Genomic DNA, 14211 nt, shown 5'->3' with positions numbered 1-14211 from the left:
GGGTTTTGGCATGAAGGTAAAATAGGTGCTGATGATTTCTGAAATTGTTCTGGGTGTGCTCTCTTCTTGGATGCCACTGACTGCTGTCAGTGTCTGGGGATGGAGGCGTGTGTTTAAGGAATGGCCTTTAAGCTTAAGCTAAAGGCACGGCCTGTTTAATATGTAATTATTCACGACTGCTGCAGTGGCTGGATTTTCAGAAACTTCTTTTCCCCGAGTACAAACTGCGACTGGGAAAAATTATGTGAATGTGGTTCAGACGATGAAATCCTACTTTTAAAAAATTGCTCACAGATTCTGTCTCCGGTTTGTTTTGGTCTCTTTTGAGAAAAAGACAAAAAAAAAGTGCCTGAGCTCTTAGAGGAGGACTCCCATAGTGGTGGTGCGGGAAGATGCCCTTCCTCAGGGGGTGACTCTGGGGTGGCAGCTAAATAAAGGAGTGTTTCTGCTCCTTGTCTGGAATCGTTCCTGCCCTCTGCCATCCCCTGGCAAGGAAGGGCTGGTACCTGTCTCCCACGGGAGCCTCGGTGGGGCTGCTCCTGTGCGTCCTGGGCAGCCTTTCCACAGCTTCCCCCGGCTGAGCTTTGCTTTGTGATCGGCTTTGATTGCCGGCAGAGCAGGGAGTTATTAAACCTGCACGCCATAATCCAGCCTCCAGCCCCGCCTGCCTCGGGTTATTTATGGCTATTTGCCGGGAGTTCTCCCTTGGAGGGCTGCGCTGACTCCCTTGCTGCCACACTGCTGGAATGACCAACCCTCCTCCCGCCGGGGAGAATAAAAACCTCGCTTTCTTCCCGCTATTTTATGTTTTTGGTTTTCCGTGGTTTTGAAGCCGTGCCACGTAGGAGTGACTGTTGTCCCTCGGTGTCCCCGCCCCGGGAGTCTCGGCGGTGCAGATGGATGGCCCGGGCGCCGTGCAGAGCCGGGCAGGGGATGCTCCCTGCAGGGAGCGTCCAGCCCAATTATGTAAGGGCGCTGGCCGCGCTCATTGGTCTCTCACGGCAGCAGAAAGAGCCCTCCCTCCCTTTTGCCTCGCTGCTGAGGGCAGCGCAGGGGCAGAGGTGGGGAGAATGGGCTCGTCAGTCCTGACTGTGCAAACGCCACAACCTGCGCTCACAGCAGCGCTTTCGGTGAGCGGGAACCCTTCCGCCCTGCTTTTGGGAGGAGGATGCAGCGCTGGGGCTTTGTAGAGGGGTGTATGAGTCTGACTGCGAGCGGTGTTTACTGTAGCTTTCACTGGGAGAGCTGGGGAATCGTCCCTCTGAGCGGCAGCGTGGGCTGCTGGAAGCTCAGCCTGAAAAAGAGGTTGGTTCCTCCCCTCCTTTTTAAAGGGAGTATCCTCATGCTCTGACATCATGGCTTTACACACTCTGCTAAAAAAAAACGTGGCAGGGTTTGCCATGAGCGAGAGACCTTCTTGCTTAGCCAGACTCCAGCCTCTGCGTCCATCCCCACGGCGTTTGGGGCTGCAGAGAGGGCACGTCCCATCCATCCAGGATTTTATTCTTGGAGTGGAAGGATGCCCGTGGCTGGCTGTGGTTGTTGCTGTGACACAGCAGGGATGTGGGGATGCTGCCCTGGGGTCTTGCATTCGGCCTCTGTTGCAGAGAACCTGAGCTCAGCTCTTCTGGCCTTCAGCTGTACGCCTGCACCGTCACGTCACCGCTTCGTGGGGAAAATGCACGGTCTCATTTCACCGTGGTGTTATCAATCACGGCATTGTTCCCCTGCAAGCCACGACGCTGAAAGGTTCACGGCTTGTGCAGCCTCTGGCTGTGTCCCCTGTGGTCCCCAGCCCTGTGCTTGGGGACCAGGCTGGATGCTGTGCCCAGCAGCGCTCTCCATGCCTTCTGCCTGCCTGTGTATATAAGTGCTGGGTCATGGCAGGAGGGTGCCTGGCTCAGGGAGATGCTGTCTTTGGGGAGACCTTGAGTAGGGTGGGCAGGAGTGCTTTCTGTATGAGCAATTAGATTGGTGCTGCTTTTATGGTCAGCTGGGGGTTTAATGAGATTTTGATTGCATTTCCTTTGTGAAGGGCATTATTCATCGCTTCCTGTCTCAAAGTCCCTGGTATATGGAGTGCCTGTGTGCCTGTGTTTTACATAAAGTGGTTTTTTGTGGCCTTGGTCTTGTAAGACACAAATGCCAGCTTGGAGATGAGCTGCTCTCAGGGCTTCCAGAGCAGCCAAGGAGACACAGGGAGCCTTGGCACAGAGCTGGCCTGGGGTTTAAAATGAGGTGGCTTTTCCAGTTTTGCTGAGGACAGAAAACATGGGCAGGGTTGTTTTGTTTTTTTTTCTTTTGTCTTGCTAAGCTGCAAGCAAAAGGGATCCCAAAGGTGTGGCTTCGATCAGAGCCACTTGTGGAACCAAATTTCCAAGGCAGGTAAAGAAACAAGGCAAGAATAGACTGGCAACTGAGGCAAAAAGGGTGGGTGGTGTGTTTGGCAAGAACCCCTCCAGGCCATGTTGTATTTTTCAGGCATCAAAGCATCTCTCAGTCTTCCTGACAGTGAAGGTGGTTGTAATATTATGGAAAGCAATATTGTTGGAAAACTAGAAGTGCCTCCTTTTTCCAAGGAGGTAAAGCAAGCTCCTGTCATTGGAAGCTGCAAGGGAGAAGTCAACAACTTTTAATTTGATGTTTTGTCATGAGGAGGAAGGTGCCACCTGCTCACAGTCAAGTTCTGTCTTTGCAGACCCTCTGTTCGTTGTAGCTTTGGAATGGGATAGGGAGAGTGGTCTCTCATCAAAATAATTTCTCAGCGTGTGATGTAGCCCCAAAACCACTGTGGCGAGTCATTGCCAGTGTGAGGCTTTAAGCACAAAGCACCCCTGACACCCACATCTCCCCAGCTGGGACAAGGTGCCAAAAGAGGGATTTTTAGCTCCAGCCGTTCAGCTCATGGACAGTCAGGAGAGCTGAGAAGTGGGGCAAGGGCTGGAGGTGGTGGTGGAAAGATGGTTTTGTGTGGGAGCGAGGAGGCAAATCGATGTGGGGCTGCCATGGGATGACAGTAGGATGGAGCTCACCTCGGGAGGCCTTGGACTCGTACGTTCTGTGTGATTTTGAGTCAGAAAATAAGGCATGAGGCTGTGTCCTGAGCTTGGCCAGAGCCCTGGGGCCGTGCTGGGGCTGCAGCAGCCTTGCAGTGAAAGAGAGGGCAGCCCTTGATGCCGGGGTGCTGTGTGTCCCCCCCAGATTGACAAGTACCTCTACGCCATGCGGCTCTCGGACGAAACGCTGCTGGACGTCATGGCTCGCTTCAGGAGGGAGATGAAGAACGGCCTCTCCAGGGATTTCAACCCCACAGCCACTGTGAAGATGCTTCCCACCTTCGTGAGGTCCATTCCTGACGGCTCAGGTAAGCAGCTGAGGGCGTGTTCTCCGTAGTCAGCACATTTGTTGGAAATGCACAATGTCCTACCAAGAACAAGAGGGATTTGCTTCCCGGCGAGCCCAGACAGCATCTCGAGGGCAGCCTCCCCTCTGTGTGCAGGTCTGTTCCCACTGATTTTGTGATTCCTTTGTCAAAGGCACTTTGGTGCCAATGGAAGGGCCCTTCCCGGCAGTCATTCGCTATCCCTCAGTACATTTACTCTGAGACCTGTCTGCCGGCAGTCAGTACTTCACACAGATGATTTTTGATTCATGCAGTTCACACTCACATGACCTAGAGTCCTAAATACAGTGGCTTTTAGTGATGTGCTGTTTCCTTTAACGTCTCCCCTTCTTATTTTTTCCCCAGTGGAACTGTGAACCATTACAGGCTGAATTTGAGTTTCCTGGCATTAATTTTGCATTTTGTAGCTTCCTCTTCTAGACTGCCTTGGTGGAAAACTCACAGAACTTGAGGAGGATGTAGCGTGTGGCTGCAAAGCTGCTGCTCTGTTGTGCTAAGCTTTTTCCATCTGGATGCAGGACTTGTTTTTTCCATGCCCACTGTACCAGATAAAAGTGGCACAAACTGCTATCAGACACCAAAAAGGTGTTATGTTGGTAATTGAGAACAAGATTGCCTCTGCTACTTAAAAATTACTATGTGTTTTAAAAAAATACCATATGTAGAGCATCTAAATGTATTTATAAACATTATATAATAGTGTTTATTATTTAGTAGTAACACTGGGTTTCCCTCTCATGTAGCATAAGCTGGTTAACTAATGTGGTGCCTGCCACAAATTAACTAGTTTGGTGCCTACCTGTGTGCAGAGATTGCAAGACCTGCATAACAGAGTTATTACCTATTTTGAGGCTTTTTTGTTTGTTTGTTTGTTTGTTTGAGTTAAAATCGAGAATTTATTGGTGAAAGAACATGAGGCCAGGTGCTTTGTGTAAATTGGTGCTGCTGTCTGGCAGGTGGAATTCTTTGATAGCTTTGCTTTGGTGTTGCTTTCTGCCATCTCAAGCTTTTAGTTGAGATGTGACTTGCTGCCTGAGGAAAACCAAAGGGAGAATCTGTTTGAATCCTCTGTTTCCCTTAATTTAGCACTGCTGGCTGTTATGTTGAAATGTTGTGTTGGAATTTGCAGCCTGTTGAGAAAACCAGAAGCTGCCACACACACAGCTGGGTCACAGGCAGAGGCTGCACTCAGGGTTTGCACACGAGGTGACTTGAGGGCTTTTGTGTGGAATCCCAGCATTTCTACTGGGCTCCAAAATCCCTGTTTTTTCATTGATTTGAGTTCATTTGAGTAGTGCCTTGTCCCCAGTTCCCTGCTTGGTCAGGCACTGCTCAGCACCAAACCCGAGCTGCTTGCAGTGAGTCCAATGACTTTGAAAACTGTTCCATTGTACAGTCTGGGAAGATGAGAGGTGGCCCAGGAAAAGGAGGATCTGCACATGGCCAGGACAGGTGTGAGAGGTTGAATCTGGCAAGATGAGAGGTGGCCCAGGAAAAGGAGGATCTGCACATGGCCAGGAGAGGTGTGAGAGGTTGAATCTGGGAAGATGAGAGGTGGCCCAGGAGAAGGAGGATCTGCACATGTCCAGAGAAGTGTGAGAGGTTTCTGAGCCCTGCTGTGAGCAGCGAGCAGCCCTGGCCGTGTGCAGGCGTGTCCGTGTGTCAGGGCGTTCGTTTCAGATCATGCATTACACACTTCCTTAACAAAGAACCTGGTGTGTTGTGCCCAGGGCACTCAGTTCCTGCTCCTGAGCCTGCCTGGCTCCTGCCAGCCTCTCCGGGCTGGGCACGCTGCTGGCAGTGCTTTGCAGCACGGGTCAGAGCAAGGCAGTGCCTTGCCCAGTTCTATAGCGATCTGTGTGTGTGTGTGGGGGCGGCTGGAGCCCCTTTGGATGGGTGTTAGAAATCAGGCAGAGCCATCCCGTTCTGTCCCTGAAAGGGCACGTTCTGAGGCCAGGTATGAGCAGTGTTTGCTCTGGGGGGGTGTTGTGGCGTTCCCTGCCCTGACTCACCCCCGTGTGCCTGGCACAGCCGTGGCACAGGTGCTGCCAGGGCAGGTGCACAGCCCCTTCCCTCTCCCTCCCAAAGCTGCTGGGGGGCCCTCAGGGAGGTGGCTGCGTCGATGTGCCCAAAGATGGCAATTTGTGCCTTCAGCTGTCCCTCCGTGAAAGCCAGAGGCTGAAAGCCTGCCCTTTTCTCTGGCCTGTCTCTAATTACTGCCTTGTAAGCTCTTTCCTCTGAGTCCAATTATTATTATGGGAGCTGACTATTCAGAAAAATACTGTTGTTTAGTTTCAGATCTGTGCTTGTGTTCTTTTTCAACAAGGAGTTTGTGAGCAATAATTCTAGAGACTCTGGAGGTGTTGATGTTAGCAGATTTTTCCCCCCTTTCATTCAGAGTTGTTTAATTTACAAAAGCCGTGAGGTTTTTCAGTCCCCAGTGCCCAGAATGGTACCTCAAGCTAATTCAAAATGCTTTCAAAGTCCAGATAAATTCACAGCAGGTTTGATTGGGCCTTGGTGTTACAAAGCACAGATTAAATGCTGCTACTTGGGTTTAATTCCACAAGTGCACTAAGAGAAAACTCTAGTTGCATTCAGAAAGCTTTACACTCTAGTTCAGAGACCTTTTAAAGGGTGAAGGATGATTCTTAATAATTTTTTGCCTTGCAATGAGCTTGATGGTGCTGGAAATCAAGCACCCTAACCCGTTAATTTATTTACAAGGAAGGTATTTCAGAAGTGTAGTGTTTGTTTGAGGTAAACACTAAAAAGGGCCAGCTGGTCCAGTGTTGATTTTCCCATTAGTTCTTGGGGGTAATGGCCTGCACTCAACAGATGATACCCATAAGATAAAGCTTATTTGGGTATTTGGCCTAATGAGAAACTTGTGCTCGGTGTTTGACTTCCAGACTGGCTGCGGTGAAGTGGGTTATGCATTTTTTACGCTGAGCCAAATAAAGGGAGCTGCATCTCCATTTTGTGTGTGCTCATGCTTTAAGTGACATTTGTACTGGTGCAAAGCAGTGTTTAAAGCCACACTGCTCAAAAACAGGTAGGGAAGCACTGCAAGATCTGTTTTGCCAAACTCAGCTTGCCCATGTCTTGGGCAGCAAGAAGGACAAGTTGCATTGCAGTGCAGTCAAATTTGGAGATGTATTAGAAGCTGTGGGCTCCCACTGTAATTTTGCTGTGTTTTTCTGTATGGAGTTTATTGTTCTTTGTGGTTTCGCACATGACAGTGTTTTGTTTCTGTGTTACACCGCAACCTTGGAAATCCAAAGGGACATTTGCGGTGTGTTTTTGCCTCTCTTGTTCTGTTTCTGTTTAAGATCCTGTCCTGAGGGACACCTCGTGCAGTTCATCTGCTTTGCTGACTGGGATGAGGCTCCCAGAGGTGCAGGGGGTGATGAGGAGGAGCAGCTCACTAGGTCAGACTTTAGGAGTTTTGACATGAGATTGGACAGAACAATCTCAGAGGCAAGAGTGGCTCTGGAAATGCTCGTGGATAAATTGCATACCTGGAATTTTCATGACAGCCTGGGGTCAGAAGGCTCTGGGAGCTGAGTGTGTTTGAGATAACACGTCACAACAATCTCCCCAGCTGCTTGAGCTTCTTCCACTTTGAATTTAGTTGGAAGTGGAAAAACAGCAATGTTAGGAATGGCCTTCACAATGTCACAGCTGATGAGCAAGATGATGAGAAAACTGCCTTTGCTCTGCTGCCCTCTGAGCAGCCTCAGCGAGCGTGGGGATGCCGTGCACAGACACAGATCCTTGCCAAGAGCCCTGGTGATTATCTGCAGCCTGGACACGCACTCCTGTGTGAGAAAGCTCTGCTCTCTGCTTCCCTACACGTTATCTTTTGGCAGACTTTGGCAATCCCTGTCTTTGCTCCCTCTTCTGTAGGGCACGAGATAGCACAGCAGGTCAGGCAAATATGTTTGCCTTGCTCTCCAGGGGTGCCAGAGGTGCCATTCCTCTGATAGCCAGCCCACGTGCCTGCAGTCTGTGACATTGCAGGCTGCTGGATTGGCTTCAGCTCTCTCCAGCACAGGGGGAGATGGAGGTGTACCCCAATTGTTTCCTCCTGGGCAGATATTAGGAGCTCTGTGCAAGGCATCACAACTTCTGAGTAACTCCTGCAGCAGTACAGGGCTGGTTTTTTAAGCTGTCCTTTCTCTGACTTCTCTTACCTGTCTGCAGTTTGCAGTGAATCTCAGCCTTTCTGGACATGAGATTAGGGGTGGTTCCTCCTTTCATTACATCTGTGTGTAATTTGTTGATTTTAGAGGAGCCACCATCCGCTGTTACTTGCCAAAATGACACAGGTTTAGTTACAGCAAAAGGCTGCTCGTCAGTGGTCTGGCATCCCTTCATTTTACCGTCTCTTCTTTCAACATCTCTTTTGGGTCTCTCCTGAGATCTTTGCTCTGCCATCTTCATCATGAGATCTGGATACGGACTGTTCACTGTTTTGAATTCAACTTCTATGCTGTTGCCTGTGTGTCAGTGGTGGTTGGCTTTGCCATTGCACCAGTTAGGGAATTTAGGGAATCAGACTGATGGAATCAGGTTCACGTGGATGCCCTGCAGCTGCCACTGTAGGGACTGGACATTTGCTTCAGTGCTGCACTTAACCAAGCTTGGTGTTTCCCAGATTTGTGTTGCATGTGATTTTTAATCGCTCGTGTCTTGTTTTCCACATAGAGAAAGGAGATTTCATTGCACTGGATCTTGGTGGCTCCTACTTCCGAATCCTTCGGGTGAAGGTTTCGCATGAGAAAAAGCAGACGGTGCAGATGGAGAGTGAAATCTACAACACCCCAGAGGACATCATGCACGGGAGTGGGACACGGGTAAGCGCCTCTTCCTTGGCACATCTCTCTGGAGATTAGCTCCTTGGGTTTTAGAAAATCCCACAAGACTGAGCTTAGCTTTGTAACAGCTGCACCTACAGCATGCAGACTGCACCTCAGTGTCAGCACTGAAAAGGAGTAAGCAGTGTGACAGAGCATGCGTGGGTGCTGCAAAGCTGTCATCCCATGGGGGACTTCTGGATAAGAGAGGGAAAAAATGGCTTGGAAATAAAAATTCTGGCTTTTATCGTCAGCTTACTTTGCATTAGTACAAATGGAGAGCAGGAAAACAACTTAGCCTTTGTAAGCAATGAGCATGACCAGCCCTGCAATTGTAGTGTTGGATGAGGGGTAGGAATCACCATGACAGCCACATCTCTGTGCTGGCAGTCTGAGCAACTCAGCATTCATGAAAAGTACAAGTACACTGAAAAAATTACGGTACAGGAAGCTGATAGAATGTGTTGGCACAGCTTCACTTAAGTTTTGTTGAGTAATTGAAAGGGTTTTTTTTTTTGGTCTTCCTTGTTCCAAGAGTAGAAAATATTTGTATCCATTCACTTGGATTTCAAATTGAGCTCTTTGAAAGTATTTTTTTTTTTATGATCAGGAAGTGGATTACACTGGCAGATTTGTCTCCGTGTCAGCCTAAGGCAAAACAAGTAATTTTCACTGTTGGAAACAACAAGGTTTCTACACTTTTTATTAGAATGAGGTGCTGTTCAGGAGTGTGAGACCTGCAGGAAACGTAAAGCTTGTTTCAGAAGAACAAGCAAAATAGGAGAGAAAGAAAAATTATGGGAACAGCATTTTTACCTTTCATATATTTTCTGTAGTCACCTTAATACCTTTATTGTCTGTGTGTAATAAGTGAGTGCAGCAGTGAGTGTAAGATGGCACTCATGGCTTGTCAGTAGAACTGATAAAAGCATTGCTGTCATATCTGAACCACAGCGGTGAAATGACCTTCTTGCAAGGACTCTTCCTAACCTCATTGCTTTGTTTTTGGGCCAGAAGGTCGTGCAGTGGCTTTCCCACAGGGTGGTTCTGGAGCTGAGCTGAGCTGCCTGTGGCTGCCAGGGGCAGGGGAGCTGGGTGGGCTGCTCAGAGGCAGGGTGGCAGCAGGGGCTGTTTGTTTGTCCATGGATGGGTGTCAGGAGCTGGAGGCTGACAGGAGCTGCAGGCTGGCTTTAGGGGATTCTGATAAGGGTGGTAAGGAGAAGCTAGGATGGGAGACATCAGGTCTGCTTTCTTTCCATGTCTTTGTCGTGTCTGTGTTTTAATTTTTCAATATCCAGAGGCCATTTGGCTGCTGGGAAGGAGCAGCGTGGAGCTCAGGCTGATAGGCTTTGTCATGGCTTTTAGGCTGAAAGAAAGGCAAGCAAGGCTTCTGCTGAGCCCATGGGCACAGTATTGAAGTGCCAGGAAAACGAGAGCAGAACTTGGAAGCATTATCAGAACAGCAGCTGGGTTTGAAGTTGTTCTGTGGTGATGTCCAGTGCTTGCTGTGTGCCCTCAGAGGGAAGCGTGGGGGATGCCCAGGGGGCAGACAGGCAGCTGATGATTTGGTTTGTGGCTGATGCCTATCCTTGAGGTTTTCTGACATGTCCGAGCCAGATTTGTGGAATACTTGGACTGAGCAGCCTGTGTAGGGTAGGCTGCTAATGATTCCCAGCAAGCTGTGTCATTAACTTTGCTGAGTTACACTCCTAAAGCTTAGTGCCTAATCAGCTTATTGAAAGATTGTGATTTATGGCTTCACCTCTCACTAACATGGTTCATTTTGGTATTTTCTACTTCACGGCATTCAAACTTCCAGTTTTGTCCATCTGTCAGGCATGGGCTCACAGTTTTGCCAGTCACAGACAGTTTCCCATTGAAGTCAAGGGTAAAAATCTGATTCACTTCAGCAGTGTAGTAGCAGGTCTAAAATTTGTAGGAGTCCTGTCTCCTGTGTCAGCTCAGTGAATGGGAATGTACCTGAGACTTGATTTTGGTGTTGCTTTTTGTGTTCTGCCCCCACTGCAGGTAACTTATGGATTTGTGGCTGTTCTCTGGATCTGAAACTGTGGTTTCCTTGCTCCTTAAAGCATCCCCACTGAGGGGCTTGGGTCTGAGCTTGGATCTCCAGTTGCTTGTCCAAGTCTCCTGTCTGCTGGCCAAATGCATCCTTGTGGAAACCTCTTGGAGCCCAAGAGGCAGCTCCTTGGTCAGGGGAATTAAGGCTGATCTGTTGCTCAGGGTCTCAGGCTGTATTGCCTCAGGTCTATAAATCAGACTGATCCTTTCCTCTTGGCTGTGGCATTCTCTCTGTCCATAATTTTGACATATGATAAAATATTTGGCTCACACTGTTCCCTACTGCAAATCTGTGGGTAAAAGAAGATTTTGATTTTTTCCTCAGTGCACCTTCCCTACTTTAATGAAATTTTACTGGATTTTTGTAATGTTGCCTCTACTGTCCAGTCAGAGTCATTTGGCACTGGTGAGGTTTGAATGTTAATGTGGGCATGGACACACACTTTAGTCTCCTCAGGAAAAAATATGAGTGTCAGTGGTAGCAAAGCCAATAAATGCCTGTCTTTTTTTCTGCTTTTGAGCCATGCCATCCCTCTCTGGTTTACGAACAGCAGAAGCACAGCCAGACCCTGCATCAGACCCTGTAGTCCTGGAAGCAGTTGAAAGTTTAGTAGGATTGAGTATTCAGCAAGATACTTTCAGATGGGAAGCATAATCAAAACACAGCCTCCTGCTGTTTCTGTGTTCCTCATGGAGAAGTTGCCATATTTTATTATGTAAATGTAGTTATTTTCCTAGTTCCTCTGTCCCTCATCTGGACAGCTGAAGATTGTCTTCCAGAAGTGCAGCAGAGTGCATTGCATTCCCAAGTTGTTTCTCTGCGTGGGCTCGGGAAAATGTCTTTGATTTGCCCAGGGCAATGAATGGCAACATTCTCCCTGGGAAACCGCTGTACTTTTCCTTAATCAAATCTGACCTCATTTAAGGCATGACTTTAAGGTGTTCAGTTTAATTGTAACATTACACACACTGTTTCTTGACCTGCTTTGAAGGACAGAATATTCCTGTTCATCCTTTGTAATTGCTGCAGTCTGTCTGTAGTACATTCCTGTCTCTCCAAGACTCTCAATTGTTCTTAATAAAGCTGTGTGGGCTAATTGGAACCAACAGATGTCTTTGTGCACTCCCTCCCAGTTATCCCCAGTCTTCTAGGCAGATTACCTCCTCTCATCCCACCAATGCTGTAGACAGGATTTGTTTCATTTTCTTTGGGTTTTTGTTTTTCAGGGAGTTAAAATGTGAGGCCCAGTTATATCCTGGGGCAGGCAGTGACTTGTTAATAGCTTGCCATCCATCTGTGGCATGGGTCAGTTGAAGGCATGTCTGGCTTTCTGGTGCTGGTAAATAGAAACCCGTGGTTTTGTTGTCTCAATTGCTCAGGCTTGATTTCAGCTTTGAGCATAGCAGTCTACCTGAGGGGTTTTCCAGGTGCTTTGTGCCTGCCTGGTTCCTGGCCTGGCTGACAGGGACACAGAGTGCCATGGTCACAGGTGCCATCTGGGTGGGAGTTGGTACCCACAAGCCTGGTGCAGGCTGCCTGCATAGTTCAGCCTTTCAAAAAATGCAGAAAATATCCCCATTTTGGGTTGTTTCTCAGAACATGGGAAATATTTAGATGAATCCCTTGGGTTTCCTTTTTGTTTGCTTATTGTGTGCTTTGGGAATAGATTTGAGATGATGTTCTTTTGGGTGGCTCCTGCAAAGTGCTGGGTTCTCTGCTCTCAGCAATGCTTGAGTGAAGCAGATGTCTTCTCTACATCACTGTAAAAGTGCTCAACCTCCTCTGGGACTGGATCCCAAATGTTCTTTGGACTGGCTCCTTCCTGTTATAGAGAGGTTAAAAGAGCATTTCTGTTCTCATCAGATGTTAAGTGGAAGGGTTACAGCAGGCTTGAGAGCCACGAGCCTCTTGTTTTAGGAAGTGTTTTTATATGGGTGTAAAAGATGCCTGCAGAATTAGGTGTGTAAAAGGACAGTGCATTTCATAATGTATTAATTATTAAGGTGTTAATATGCCCTGCTTGAGAGTACTTTCATAGCTATGCCATTTATACATCTTTTAAAATCTGGAGAGCTGTTTTCCTCTTTCCCCTCACTCAGAGCAGTTTTCATGTGAAGTTTGAAACATTTTCTCCCCGAAGCTGTATCTCTAATCACAGTGGTTTTATATTTTTCTTACAGCTTTTTGATCATGTTGCTGAATGCCTGGGAGACTTTATGGAGAAACAACAAATCAAAGACAAGAAACTGCCAGTCGGGTTTACATTTTCCTTCCCCTGTCGACAATCCAAGCTAGATGAGGTAAGAAGATTTCACAATTTTCTTAATACACAGAAGAGCTGCCATGTCATTAAAGCAGTATCACAGACAGGTCTCGTTTTGGGGATAAATGAGTATTATCTTTCACTGTCAGACTGTGTTTGTGTTTATGTTTCTGCCTGAAAGAGCCGGGTGACAAAAGAGGAGGAGACAGCCAATGTTTTGTGCTGAGCTCCTCAGTGTTACTGCTTACCAGGGCAAGGATGGGATAACCAGCCTGTGCAGTGACTGCAGAGATTCCCATGGCAAGGATGGGATAACCAGCCTGTGCAGTGACTGCTGACATTCCCATGGCAAGGATGGGATAACCAGCCTGTGCACTGACTGCAGAGATTCCCAGGGCAAGGATGGGATAACCAGCCTGTGCAGTGACTGCAGAGATTCCCATGGCAAGGATGGGATAACCAGCCTGTGCACTGACTGCTGACATTCCCATGGCAAGGATGGGATAACCAGCCTGTGCAGTGACTGCTGACATTCCCAGGGCAAGGATGGGATAACCAGCCTGTGCACTGGCTGCTGAGATTCCCAGGGCAAGGATGGGATAACCAGCCTGTGCACTGACTGCAGAGATTCCCAGGGCAAGGATGGGATAACCAGCCTGTGCACTGGCTGCTGACATTCCCATGGCAAGGATGGGATAACCAGCCTGTGCAGTGACTGCTGACATTCCCATGGCAAGGATGGGATAACCACCCTGTGCACTGGCTGCTGAGATTCCCATGGCAAGGATGGGATAACCAGCCTGTGCAGTGACTGCAGAGATTCCCAGGGCAAGGATGGGATAACCAGCCTGTGCACTGGCTGCTGAGATTCCCAGGGCAAGGATGGGATAACCAGCCTGTGCAGTGACTGCTGACATTCCCAGGGCAAGGATGGGATAACCAGCCTGTGCACTGGCTGCTGAGATTCCCAGGGCAAGGATGGATATAACCAGCCTGTGCACTGACTGCAGAGATTCCCATGGCAAGGATGGGATAACCAGCCTGTGCACTGGCTGCTGACATTCCCATGGCAAGGATGGGATAACCAGCCTGTGCACTGACTGCTGACATTCCCATGGCAAGGATGCTGTGGTGTTTTCCTCCTTTTGCTCCTTGTACCACAAATGAGTCAGCAGGCTCCTGGTACAGCATTGGTACAGCATTGCCATGGCAACGGTGTAGCAAAGAGCGCAGGAAAAGTTAAATCTGCACAAAACACACAGAGGTTGCCCTGTTAAAGCGTGACCTGCTTTTCCAGCTTGCAGCTCTCTAGGTTAGCCTGGTGCAAGAGCCCCCCAGATGCTGGTGCTGAGGAGGGCAGGTGGGGCCATGATTTTCATTACATTTCATACTTGGGCAGTGCTGAGAGCTGAACCACGGGTGCTGACTAACTGAGGGTCTGAAAGCAGTTCAGAGCAGAGAGCTGCCTTTACCTGCATCAGTCAGAGGAGATGAGTTGATCCTGGGGCAGCTCTCCCACCTGGCTGTGGTGCATGGTGAGGCTCCTGACCACAGCAGAGCCGTGCTGGGGTTGTGGTTGTGAAGTTGAGCTGTCCTTGGGAAGGTT

The 14211-nt window shown here is 48.7% G+C and overlaps 1 protein-coding gene across 1 annotated transcript in view; it reads left to right on the top strand.

The window, feature by feature from the left end:
* Positions 1–14211, top strand: part of LOC131561559 (hexokinase-1) — a 39792-nt gene that overhangs the window by 3144 nt on the left and 22437 nt on the right. Inside the window, exons 2-4 of the mRNA XM_058810891.1 lie at positions 3202–3364; positions 8114–8262; positions 12523–12642. Coding sequence (XP_058666874.1) covers positions 3202–3364; positions 8114–8262; positions 12523–12642 — 432 coding nt within the window. The remainder of the gene's footprint in view (positions 1–3201; positions 3365–8113; positions 8263–12522; positions 12643–14211) is intronic.

Source organism: Ammospiza caudacuta, chromosome 9 (genome assembly GCF_027887145.1).
Source record: "Ammospiza caudacuta isolate bAmmCau1 chromosome 9, bAmmCau1.pri, whole genome shotgun sequence".
Classification (NCBI taxonomy): domain Eukaryota; kingdom Metazoa; phylum Chordata; class Aves; order Passeriformes; family Passerellidae; genus Ammospiza; species Ammospiza caudacuta.
This window is presented reverse-complemented; position numbering and strand designations above follow the sequence as displayed.